We start from the raw sequence: 12,959 nt of genomic DNA on the forward strand, positions 1-12,959 counted from the left end.
GGCGTCATCACTGTCCACGTGTTTGGTTCATGGGGCATCAGGGGCCCCCAGCTCGGCAGTTGGGCCGGGACCCAGACGCGAGGTGGTGATGGTCTTTTAAAAAGGGGAGAATGCTTTGGGGGAGGGGGGTATTAAAATAAATATACTGCAGGTTTCCCGTTAGATCTTGAAGGTGTTTCCAATTTGATTTCACCATATTTAATGTTTTTTAGCCAGGCCTGGGGCCGGGAGGAATGGGTGACAGAGGAGACTTTGATTGAGACTGTGACGTCTGCCCCTCACAGTCTCCGCGCTTTCCTGCCTTCTGCCCCGCACATCAGCCCTCTGTCCCCTGGGCGACCATCCGCTCAGTGCCCGCCCTGCTCACCTGTCTTACCCAGGTAGGCTCCCGCCTGGAGACACTCCCAGGAGGGCCCTTTCCCTGTCTGTCCCCCTCGGCCGTGACCAGCGCCACCACCCCTCCAACGGTAGCATACACAGCCTCAGGTCCTCTCTCTGCCTTGATAAAGTGACAAGTGGCTAATCGTATTAATTAGCCCAGACAGAAGCAGTGAGAGGAGATAATTTTCCTCCTCTTCTGTCTTCAGGAGCTGACATGGATGTCATCAGAGACCTTGCAGGTGACAGTGAGCGCGAGGAAGGATCCAGGGTGGGGGCAGACATGTGGCTCAGAGTTTCGGTGGGACCCCTCGCTCGTAGGGCCTCCTGTGCCGGGCTCCTCTCTTCTGTAACATGGGCGCTGAAGCAGCACATCCCACAGGGCGCTGGGACTAGGTGGCCGGGGAGGGTGGTGACACCAAGGGGTCCTGCACATTGGGGCTTGGAGAAGACAGGCCATTTGTCCAAAGATTCCCACCGTGGGAGTCGCAGAAAGTGGGTCTTCAACTCAGGCCTCCTGGCTTCCAAGAAAAAAACATCTTTCGTAATGTAGATGTGTATCAGATCGTCACGTGGTCTGCTTTAACGATCTTACAATTTTATTTGCCAATTATACCTCAATAAAGCCGAGGGGGAAAAGAAAAAGAAAAAGAAAATCTCTGCTAATCAGCCAAGGAAATGAGTTACTCAGCTCTGACTCGGGGGCTGACACACTTTTTCTTTAAAGGGCCAGGTGATAATTAATTTGGGCGTCGTGGGCCCTTACTGTCTCCGTCACAATTACTCTACTCGGCTGTCCCGGTGCAGAATCGGTCCCAGGCCGTATGCAAATGAGTGGGTGTGGCTGGGTGCCAATCAGATCTTATTTACAAAAGCAGGCGATGGGCTGGGTTCGGCCTGAGGGTCACAGTTTGCCAGCGGCCGCTGTAAATCCGAGCCCGTGGCGCCCTCTGTCACATTCTAGCTGGTGTGTTAATTCTAGAGGCAGAGTGACGATGACAGCAACAGAAACAATAATAACAATACATCAGGCACTCAGCCCAGCCCCGTTCCAGCGATATGACCCCGCTGCCTAACTTTCCTGGGAGGGAGATATCGTGACCCTCTTTTTATAGGAGACAAAACAGAAGTGAAAGTGCCCAAGATGCCGTAGCTGGTAAGCGGCAGAGCTGATGTTCAAACACAGGTCTGCTCTGAGTCCCCGGCTCTCTCTCCCGCACCCCACTGGGCAGCTGGATGACCTGGAGGCCCTTCCTGTTCAGAGAGAAGGGTGCGGCTCTGGCTCCAAAGGAGGTCCGTGCTCCAAGTCTTGTCTCTAGTTCAAACCCCACCTCCACGCAGGTTGGTTCGACCGTGATGCCTCCATTCCCGCAGTGTTCCTATTTCCAGGCAGGTAGCCTTGTTTTTGCCTCAATGCCGGGGCATCCCTAAGCCTCTCCTGTGACTGGTCTCTTCTATCACATGTGAGCAGCACAATCCTCGTCAACCCCCAGCACCTCTTACTCCTGTTGTGGCATCTGGGCCCACCTCGTCTACACACTTTCCCGTGCCCGGTGGTTCCCTGGACACCTCCGGAGCCATCGCAGCCCCCGGATGATGAGATATGGATCTTGGGAAGTGGGTTGTCATTGTCTCGGGGAGAAAATTCCACGCATGTTCACCAAGAAACTCAGATCGGCCCTGAAGACTCATGGAGCTATAACCTTGAGAGGCAGCACGTTATTAAAACGCTCTGAGATCTGATCTATTTGGATTGGAGAGCAAAGCAAATAGAGTTACTCCCTGCTCTGTGAGTAGGATCACGAGCAGCTTTCATCAAGGATTGGTTGGCGCCTTGGCTACATCAGTGGGATTTTAGCTGGCGACAGGGCCTGTGGCCCCCAAAGAAACGTTGAATGGTCTTTAAGTTGCATTTCAGGTATCTTTGGGCCCCAAAGAATCTGCCCGTCGATTTGAGTTCAGCGTCATTGTTAGGTTCTCACTCAGGCTGGGCTGGAAGCTTAGGGGCAGCTTGGAACTTCCCTTTTGTTTGTGGCGTTTCTGAGGATGAGCTCTGGGCTTGACTGTCCTGGCTCAAACCCCAGCTCTACTGCCTAAAATGAAGTTATGGGGATTAAATTCAATAATACATCTGAGGCACTTCATCTGAGCCCTGCCGTGCAGTAGGTGCTCACTGAATGTTGGCTGTTATTATTAATAGCATTGTGTTTTATCTCCATGGAAACATTTAAGAATAGGGTAGCTCCTCTTCTGTCCAAGACGGTTGAGAGACTCAGAGACTTCAGTAGACAGTTTCTTGTGGTCCTTTCTGACTCTAGGACTGCATGTTTATTTTGGGTTTATTTGTATGTATTTTATTTTATTTTACTTTTTCCATCGCCATTTATCCCCTCGATGCCCTCCACCTCCACCCACCCCACCCCCTGCAATCACCACAGTTGTCCATGCCCATGAGTTCTGTCTGTCTGTCTGTCTCTCCCTCTTTTGCTCAATCCCTCCCTAGGCCTGCATGTTTTATACAATAAATGTTACACTTGTCTCAGTAGGAGACATCATATAGGAAGGTAATAGTGTGTGTGGGAGGGTGGGGGGGGGGTAGCAAGGCTTTAGCTTTATGGGAAACTGGGTTCGCCTCTAAAGTCCGCCAAGTTCTTAAGTTATCGTCAATTTCCTTATCGGTAAACTGAGGTTACCACCTCAGAGGGTTGTTGAACTAGATGAAGAAATGGCTCTCAGAGGTGTAGTCCCACTTGGGATTTGTCAATAACTAAGACTGATCTTCTCTCCTGTGCCAGGCAGTGGGCTGGTGACTCTGGGGTGTGGATTTTTTTTTTTTATTGGGGGCAGCAGGTGGGATCATGGCAGCTCAAGTGGGAAAGGGCTGGGCTGGGACACCGATGGCCTTGTAAGGGTCAGGGCTGATGCTTTAGGTCCTGGGAGGGGGGGTAGGGGGCGCCCCTCCTGTTTTTGTCGCAGCCTGGCGGGCGATTCTCCCCTCCGCCGCCAGAGGGAGCCCCTAAAATTGTGAGATCCCCATCCTGCCTCAGTTCTAAGGGACCTCAAGGTTCCCATGGACTTAAAACACACCCCAGGGGCTTCTTGGGCAGTAGCGCCTGGTCACGTGGATGCTTCGTTAATGTCAGCTCCTTCCATCCAGGCTTCCGTTTGTCTATCCGGCTACCTAGGTGGTTTATCGCCTTCCACGCGGAGGCACCTTTGAGAGGGCATGGCCAGCGGGGCCTGGAGAAGGGAGAAGACCCCTCCTGCCCTGCAACACTTTTCCCCTTCCAGGCACTGGAAATGAAAATGTCTAAGGAAAAAAATGCCTGTGGCTCTCCCCCTGGGACGGAAGGCACTGGTTCTGCCTCCGTGTCTGCCTGACTTGTTATCAGGAAATTAGAGTAGAAAAAAAAATGTTTTGTTCGGCTATGGAGACGTCGTAATAGGCGCTTCGATTGTTAAGCAGAAGTTTCTGTATCAGTTCAATTGCTGTAAATGCTATTTGCCTTCTCTGTTATGATAAGGCCTCGGTTTTCATAGATTCCCACCCCCACCCCTTCCCTTTGAACGGTTTTCCTTTGCATTGGCAAGTTTTAATGAAATCTAAGCGAAGAAAGTAAGGAGAGGATCTCAGAGTTCAGCCCTTCACACCCACGTGGGGAGCCCTGTGCAGGTTATTAGAGCTGCAGACCAGGGATGCTGCGGCTGGTAATGGAACTGACAGGATCCACCCCTTCAACCAGATTTTGGAGGAATGAAACCAAATGACTAAACTTAATTACTTCTACTTTTTCGAGATGGTTCTGTAATTGAGAATAACAGGATAATTAGGCTACGGATCGAACAGTGACACTTGCTTATAACGCAAGAGGATTCGCTCTCTGCTGACTTGAGCCTTGGGAGCGCCATCTCCGTCATTTGGGGGGTGATGGGGGTAGCGAGGTGCCTGGAGAAGCAAAAACCATCCGGATCTGAGATTCTCATGCTTGCTGCCATTGACTTTGGGGGCTGGTTAGTTCTTTGCCTTGGGGGGGCTGTCCTCTGCACTGGAGGATGTCAAACAGCATCCCTGATCTCTACCCATTAGATACCAATAGCACCCCCCACCCTTGCGTGGCAACCAAGAATGCCTCCATTCATTGCCAGATGTCCCCTGGGGGCCGTAAGTGCCCCTCGTTGAGAACACTGGTGTAGGGGCATTTGGAGGACTTGTGAGCATTGCAGAGCTGCAGCTTGAGGCTCTGCTCGCGTCTGGCTGTGTGACCTTTAGGGAGTCACTGCACCTCTCTGAGCTCCTGTCTTCCTTTGTACAGTGGCAGTAATGAGAACCCTGAGTGCATGGAGGCCCAGCTTCCGGGTAGAAACTTCACAGCATAATGCCTAGCACATATTGAGTGATCCGTAAATGTAGTGTTTATATTATAATAATCTTAGGCTCAGCAAACCTGTATGAAGGACTTATTTTCCCCCGGCACTATGCCCTGAGGCAGCGAGGCAGAGGGCAAGCTGTGGTCTGTCCTTGCCGGAGAGGCAGGTATGTGCAGACTTGTAGGTACTCACCCTGGCAGACATTGCTCATCAGTCTCTGTGTTCTTTCCTATGGAGCCTCAGAACCCTTCTCAACACACCTCCCTAGACAGCCTATTAATGTTCCAGGAGAGGGGACCCCCACGTGGCACTCCTAGTTTTGTGGATGCCCCGTGTGGAGGCTGTGGGTCTGAGCTAACCCTTCCTCTCCAGCACAGCTCTCACACCTTCGCCCCCCTGTCCTGGAGAAAAGCATTTTAAGGAGTTCGCAGGTAGATTCCTTCCTCTCAAATCTGATTTCAGTCCCTCAGGGGGTTGGAATGGGAAGAAAACTCTCTCTTTTTAAAATGTTTTTCTTGCTTGTCTGTTTTTGTTTCCCTCGGAAACTAAAACAAGAAGTAAAATGGGCTTGGACGGGACATTCAGTTTTCAGTTAAACTAGAGGAAATTCCACTGGCGGTGACCGTGATCCAGCAGGCTGCCTCCCTCTTGTGTCTCCCCTGCCCTTTGGGGTTGGAGAATTGTTAGCTCTCCCAGAAAGGGCAGAATTGGGGTTTCTGGAAACTGCTTTCAGATGGCGGCCGCCAGTGTGATTAGACCGAAGAGAGGATTTGAATGGGCTGGGGGTTAAATGCTCCGGCTCGGTTCAGGCCCGGCTCCCGCACTCGCACACGCTCCGCAACAGTTGCGTGAGAAACGGGGCAGCTCGGAAAACGGAGCCGGCGCCGTCCGTCTGGCCTGAGAAAGGAGAGGGGCGAGCGGTCGGCCTCCGGCCTCTCTCCCTGCCGGCGGGGGTTTCACACAGCTCGGGGCCTTCGGGGCCTGCGGGGCCTGCGGGGACTGCGGGGCCTGCGAGGGGCTGGGGAGTGGAGTGGAGGCCGGGGCTGTGCTCGGTCTGCAGAAAAGGTCCCAGAGCTCGGTCAGTGACAGAGTGATGGTGGAGATCACCCGGGTTTAGTCTAAGGCATGAAAGACAAGACCAGTTGAGGGCAGGAATCCAGTCTGAAGTCTGTGCGATGTATTGAGTCTTCATTTCCACCCATCATCCATCTATCTACCACCCACCTAATTCCATCTATCTGTCCATCTATTCAGTCATCTGTCCACCCACCCACCCATCCACCCACCCATCCACCCACCCATCCACCCACCCACTCACCCACTCACCCACCTACCCACCCGCCCATCCACCCATCCACCCACCCACCCATCCACCGCCCACCTACCCACCCGCCCGCCCACCCACCCACCCACCCACCCAATCATCAGTCCATCCCCTTATTCTAGCATGAGTTTTGATGGTACATGGTTGGAAGTATTTGAAATAGTTCCCTACTATATACAGAAAGTGATGTTAGTTTTCCATATAGAGTTAGCTTTTAAAATAAATGTATTTAAACAAACAAACAGTCGACTTAAAATAGTAAACAAATAATTCTATGGGTTGTACAGGGGCGAGACCAAAGTTAGGAAAGTGGTACTTGCGTGACTGGCATTTGGAGTCTACGCTGTAGCGCTTTGCCTGCGGGGGCACGTGCTCTGGAGTCCCCCCAGCCTGGATTCACAGTTGCTGTGCGGCCTCCAGGGTGTATGACCTTGAGAAAAAGGACTTCCTCTCTCCAAGCCTCAGTTTCCCCACCTTCGAGGTGGGGATGCTAGCATCCCCTATCCTTGGGATTGTTCGATGATGCAATGAACTAAGGGGTGAGCCAGCACACGCCCGGCACACCCTGAGCCCCCTGTCAACAGAAGTGATGTCTAGTCTTACTCTTTGCCCTTCTGGCTTCCTTCGGGGCGCTCTGGCTGCCCAGCCCAGGGGCCTTCGTGGTTAAGCTAACACGGGCTAAACCAGTGTTCCGCTTGCTTTGGTTTAACAAGTGCTGTGGTCAGTGCCCTTCTTGAGGCCAGCGGGCCTCCCTCTTCCTTCCAGGGTTTGGCTGGGGCCCAGGCCAGCCCCTGAGCCTCTGTGTAACAGGCTCTCTCCCTCCTCTCTTCTCTCCCCGCAGACACACTGTCAGTGCCGCGCTGGTCCCCGCAGATCCCTCGCAGAGACCTTGGCAACTCCATCAAGCACAGGTAGGCCGGATTCTGCCTCCCAGCACGGTGAGGGCCGGGGACTCTGACCCCCCGGGGTGAGGAGAGGCCGGGCACATGTGTTGCTCCATGACCCTCTTTCTCATGTGCCAGGCAGCCCGGGACTGAGATGTCTGCGTCTTATGAGATTAGCACATAATGGTTAAAAGCCGGGGCTTTGGAGTCAGACTGACCTGTGTTCCAATCTCAGCTAGTAAAGCTTTGAAACCTCGAGGAAGTTACTTAACCTCTCTGAGGCTGAATTTTCTTATCAGATAATTCTGCCTACCCATAGGGTGGTCGTGAGGATTAAGTGAGGTAATATATTAAAGTGCTAAGGAAAGTCCCTGGCACATAATATCCACTCAATAAATGGTACTGTCAAAACAAATGCTTTGTATCTTGACTTTGGGTTTCCTCACCCAGAAGACACAAGATTGGATGGTCACTGTCTTCTGAGGTGTAAAATCAGTCCAGAGCTCCAGCCAGGTTGGGTGCAAGGGCCAACCTCTCAAGGGTCATGCCTGCCCTTTTCAGGAGGGAGATTTGTACCTACTAGTCATCCCTTATAAGAAGTCCTTTAACTTTCCACATTTTATCTCATCAATCTCCTCGCAAGTAATTGGCGCGCGTGTGGTCATGTCCATTTGACAGATAGGAAAACCGAGGCCCTGGATGATTCAGTGATAGGTCTACAAGCTAATTGACCTCAGCACTTTATGTTCTTTGACTACTGCTGCTGAGAGTTTTCTTTGCATCTAGGCCTCTGTGAGTCATAGATTCTTTCCACTCAGATTTATGGAGTTTCTGGGCCACGGCTACAGCACTGAGCGAGATACAGACCTGTGCCCTTGGGAAGCTCATGGCCTAGTGGAGGTCGAGCGGACAGTTAACAGACCAGGGCTTTGGGGTGTGGGGGGCAGTGCCTGGGCATTCACGTCATCATAGCCGGGGTGAGGCAGCACTGAGCCCGCTGGCTGGGAAAGGCGTCTCATCAACAGCTCCTCAGAGAAATATGCTGACAGGACAGTTGTTAAGTCTCAAATGAGAAAGTTGGTGGAGGAAGTAGTGAGAAATACGTGATAGACACATCAGTGGTCAGGCAGCGAGATGCAGAGGGAAAGGGGCCTATTTTTTCTTTCTTCTGCACGCCCCCCTCCCCCACTGGATTAGCCCCACCCGTGGCTCAGCTCCACCCCTAGGTTGGCTCAGTTCCTGGCTCAGCTCCACTCCCCGGCTGGAGGGCCGGGAAGTTAATCTAAGGTCATTATCCCCACTTGACAGATGAGGAAACTGAGGCTCCAGGGGTTTAAGCAAATTGATTAAGTCTCATCTGGGAAGAAGCAGGACTGGAATCCAGGGCCCGTGTGCTTACCTGTAAGTGGTCCGTCCTTCTAGAGACACCTCAGTCACCATCACCCTGACCTTGAACATTTTCTGTCTCTTTTCCACAGGTTTTCCACCAAATACTGGATGTCTCAGACGTGCACAGTCTGTGGGAAAGGGATGCTTTTTGGCCTCAAGTGTAAAAATTGCAAGTAAGTGGCTGCACCCGGAAGCATCTTTGCACTGTGCCTGATGTCGGCTAGAGCCGCCCTGGGCCCTGAAACGGCTCATGGGAGTTTGGTTTCTTGACTTCCAGGAGCGTTGCTTGCCCTGTTTTTCGCAAATAGATCTGAAACGAACTTGTGTATTTGGGGAAGGGCTTAAGGGGAGCAGTTCTGAATGAGAACCTGAGCAGATGGATGGTGTTAGAAATGCATAGTGCTGTCTGCCCCGGCCTGATGGCTCCTCGCATCTTCATAGCATCTAAGATCGGGGGCTGGCAGACTTTCTTCTCAGGCTGACCGGACAGTAAATATTCTAGGCTTCGCTGGCCGTAGCTCAGCTCTGCCGTGTGGCTCAGAGGCAGCCAGAGACAATACCCAAATGGGCAGGACTTATTTATGTATTCCCATAAAACCTTATTTACTAAATATTCTGCGGGCTGGCTCGGGAGCCTCTCGGCTGCAGTTTGCCAATCTCTGAGCTAAAGCTTTTGAAGTCTTTTTCTTTCATTTTCTCTCCTCCGAGGGGCTGTGATGATTCTCCCATTTCGCAGATGCGTAAGCTGAGTCTTGGCAAGGATAACTCTCCTGCCTGAGGTCGCACAGCTAGGAAGTTCCCGTCAGGACTTGAACCCTGGCCCCTGACTCCTGCCTTTTCTGCGGCATCACGTTGGTCTCGAGTTCGCGCCCAGCCCCACTTCCACGCAAACATTCCAAGTCATGGCTGGAAAAGGTGGGGAGGGGATAGAAAAACTGCGGTGCCCAACTTGGGCTCTGTGGTCAGGCTCAGATGGCCTTAAATCCTGGCCCTCTTACTTCCTAGCTGTGTGACCTTGGACCAGTCACCTCACATTTCTGTTCCTGGCATTTTCATCTGCATGAGCAGAGTAATCATCTTACCTGCCTGATGGGGTGACAAGCATTCAAGGAATCAGCGCTAGAGGACAGAGCTCGGTGGCGGTGGTGGGCTCGGAGTTCTGACCTCTGCCAAAGGTCGCAAATGCCTTTCTGCCCGGCCCCCCTCCCTCCTGCCTTAAATGTGTATTAAATACCCACTCTGTGTATTAAATATCCAGTGACTGTAAAATAGTCAGTAACATTCAGCTGTATGGAAGAGCTACAGATGAAGGCGTGTCTGTTTGCTGATGGGAGCCACTTAGTTTAAAAGGCAGCAGGGAGCCTTCTTTCCCCTGTAGCCTTGTCCAGCTCAGGCTGGGAGCCTCATTTGGGCTCCTTCAGGCCTCCCCGCACCCCTGCCCTGTGATGGAGGTGGGCTAGCCGCAGGGCCGAGGGCTCACTCTCCCCCGGCCTGGAGGTGTCACCTGAGTCCTGAAGGTAAGGCAGAGGGCTCCCTTCTCTTGTGGGAAAGATTAATTAGTCCCAGCGCCCAAGGAGGCGTCAGCTCCATGGGTGTAAGGGAAGACGCACAGGGCAGTCATTACAAGCGTGCGTGTTTGGAGGCCCCCCCTCGGTTCTCCATAGACCCAGGCCCTAGGTGAGCCCCGGGATGGCGGCCCCTGGTCCTCTGGCTCCGCGAGGCACAGGACCAACCGGAAGGGTGTCTGATTTCCCCCAAACACCAGCTGCTCGGGGGCCCGTGTGTAGTCACCCCGTGTTCTGTGGGGGAGACGGCAGCCTTCACATGCTCACACCTGCAGAGTGCAGGCTTTGAAGTCAGGTAATTAGGTGACAGGGACACAGCCGGGAGTCAGCAAGGCTGAAGGCTTCCTGAGCTGGTTTAATTTTCGGCACTAGATGCAGAACTGGGAGGCCGCTTTTCTTCTGCCCTCCGTCTAGAAGCAACTGCGAAGGCTCAGAGCCTGCTGAGGGTTGGGGAAGGGCACGGGGGCGGGAGGGGGGGGATCTTGGGACAGGGCTGGCTGCGAGAAGCACAGACTTCAGAAGCAGCCAGAACCGAGTTTGAGCCCCAGCCCCCTCGCTGAGCTCCCTGCGTGAGCTTGAGCAAGACACTCGTCCTCTGGGAGCTCAGTCTCCTTATCTGCAAAGTGGGCCTGACCTGAGCATCCGCCACGGGACCGCTGGAAGGAGGCAGTGAAGTGTCCCTGCCCCCAGGTCACAGTGTTTTCTCACAGAGCTTCCCTCCTCGCTGCACCTCCTGCAGAAGTGGCTCCCGGCGTGAAAGGGGCAGAATCCAAGCCCAGCCACGCTTCCATCGTGCCGTTGACACCGGTTCGCTCGGCCCTTAGAAAAACTGCCACGGTGGCGAAGCAGAGCCTGAGGCTGCCACAGAGCTCCAGCGTGCGTCGGGGACCCTGACACTGTCCCCGTGTGGCTACAGCAGGGTTTGGAGCTCTCTCCAGGGTGTCACGACGACCATGAATGACAGATACCGCCAGTTGGAGTTGGAGCTTGTTCTGTGAATAAAACCCTGCGGCTTTTGCGTTAAGAGGATAGATGGTCACTTATCTTTGTTTTCAAAGGTTTTGAAATTTTGGACACACTTATGGGCAGGTGGAGGGATAGAAACGGGTAAAACACGCAGACCCCACTGTCAAGGAGTTTCAGGGAGACACAGCTACAGAGAAATGAATTTCGGTGAAACCCAAGTGCGTGCGTGAGGAACAGTGACTGGTGGGATTGCAGAGACGTGGCGCCGCTTAGAAAAAATGGGCAGAACCAGCTGGTCATTTACTCACCTAGTGTTTATTGAGCGCCTACTATGCGCCCGGCACTGTCCTGGGCACAGGGAAAAGTAACAGTGGATGGAACAGATAAAATCTCCGCCCTCATGGAACTTACAGGCTGGCGAGATGGGGGGTGCGGTGGGCACGGCAGTAAAGAAAGTAAATTCTTGCCCGGCCGGGCGTGGCTCAGCGGTTGAGCGTGGACCTAGGATCCAGGCGATCAGGGTTCGATTCCCGGTCAGGGCACATGCCCGGGTTGCGGGCTGCAGCCGATCAATGACTCTCTCATCATTGATGTTTCTATCTCTCTCTCCCTCCCTTTTCCTGTCCCTGAAGTCAATAAAGATATATTTAAAAAAAAAAGAAAGAAAAAGAAAGTAAATTCTTTTTTTTCCTTTTGAATCAGTGAGATAAGGTAAACTGCTCAGCCTAGTAGTTGGCCCATTACAAGACCTTAACACAAACAAAAGCGAACAGTGTTACTGACTTGATGAATTAATTTTGGGGTACCCCTCCACCCAGGAAGCCAGGATTCTTCCGAAGTCGAACCCCCTTCCCTCCCGCTTTGGTTCCGTGCCCGCTTCCTCCGGAATTCTCATCAGCTGTCTTGTTGGCGCTCTGAATAGAGGGATTAACGAACTAATGGGAAACGACTCTCGGAAAGCAATTTGCAGTTATCTAAATTGAGGCGTTTTCATCTAATAGGTTCACGAGCTCGGAGCGGAGGGGGGCTCTCGGTGGTCGGATGTCGGCACCGGCTGAGTATTTCTGATAACGGGGCGTCCAGCTGGCCCGAGGTCGCTTTCGCAGGGAGATGCGGGGTTCCCCAGCCCTCGGCCCTGCGTGATCCGCCTCTTCCCTCCGTGTGTGCAGTTGGGGCCGGTCCCTCGGAACCTCTCCACCCCTGTCTGTATTTCTTGCAGAAAAAAGCACAGGACAGTGATTTGAGGAGTTTGAACCAAGGTGTTTTTTTATCTGCGCCGGCCGGAGTGTGGAAGGGAGGGGGGATCTTCTAAAACCACCGACAGAGAAATAGCATTTTAACTGCCTCGCACGCCTGTTTGAGCCGTCCCGGGGTCTCCTTTCGTAGACGGGGTGCTTTGGTTTTGGTTACCCCGGGTGGGTCAGCGGCCCCGGCGAGCACCTGGCATGTGAGGGACCCTGGCCTGCCGTTCGGGGCCCCCGGCCTGTGTTCTGGCATCAGCAGAGCGCTTTGTCTGCGATGAGGAGATGGAAGTGTGAAGTTGGCCATGGTTGGTGGAGCCGTTGGGAGCACCGATTTCCCGGCGCTTGAGGAGCCGGGGAAATGATGAGCCCGATGTCGCAGCTGCTGCGAAGGTGCCTGGGAGCTTCGGGAATTTTACAACCGGCAGGATATGGGCAGGATGTGGCTGCGGGTGCGCATTTCAGACATCGCCCGCGTGGAGCCTGGACTTACTTTTCCATTCATAGAAACGTCAGTGTTTGCAATAATCATAATGAGAATTAATGGTCCCTTCTATGCGTTTTTACCTATTACAAGCAAAAATGTGGGTCTAATTACAGTTGTGTGTGGGGAGGGATTATAACGCTACTGGGGGCCGAGGTGGGGGTTGGGTGTGGTGATGATCGTGATGGTGATGGAGGTGGTGATGGTGGTGATGGTGGTGATGATGATGGTGATGAAGGTAGTGATGGTGGTGATGATGATGGTGATGGTGATGAAGGTAGTGGTCTTGGTGATGGTGGTGGTGGTGATGAAGGTGGTGATAGTGGTGATGGTGATGATGGTGGTGATGATGGTGATGAT

The 12,959-nt window shown here is 53.0% G+C and overlaps 1 protein-coding gene across 1 annotated transcript in view; it reads left to right on the forward strand.

Moving 5' to 3' along the window:
• Nucleotides 1-12,959, forward strand: part of KSR2 (kinase suppressor of ras 2) — a gene marked incomplete at both ends in the record, with an annotated part of 167,230 nt that overhangs the window by 111,297 nt on the left and 42,974 nt on the right. Inside the window, 2 exons of the mRNA XM_081123025.1 lie at nucleotides 6,912-6,981; nucleotides 8,433-8,516. Of these exons, the coding sequence (XP_080979151.1) occupies nucleotides 6,912-6,981; nucleotides 8,433-8,516 (154 nt within the window). The remainder of the gene's footprint in view (nucleotides 1-6,911; nucleotides 6,982-8,432; nucleotides 8,517-12,959) is intronic.

Source organism: Miniopterus schreibersii (genome assembly GCF_964146895.1).
Source record: "Miniopterus schreibersii genome assembly, chromosome: 20".
Classification (NCBI taxonomy): Eukaryota; Metazoa; Chordata; class Mammalia; order Chiroptera; family Miniopteridae; genus Miniopterus; species Miniopterus schreibersii.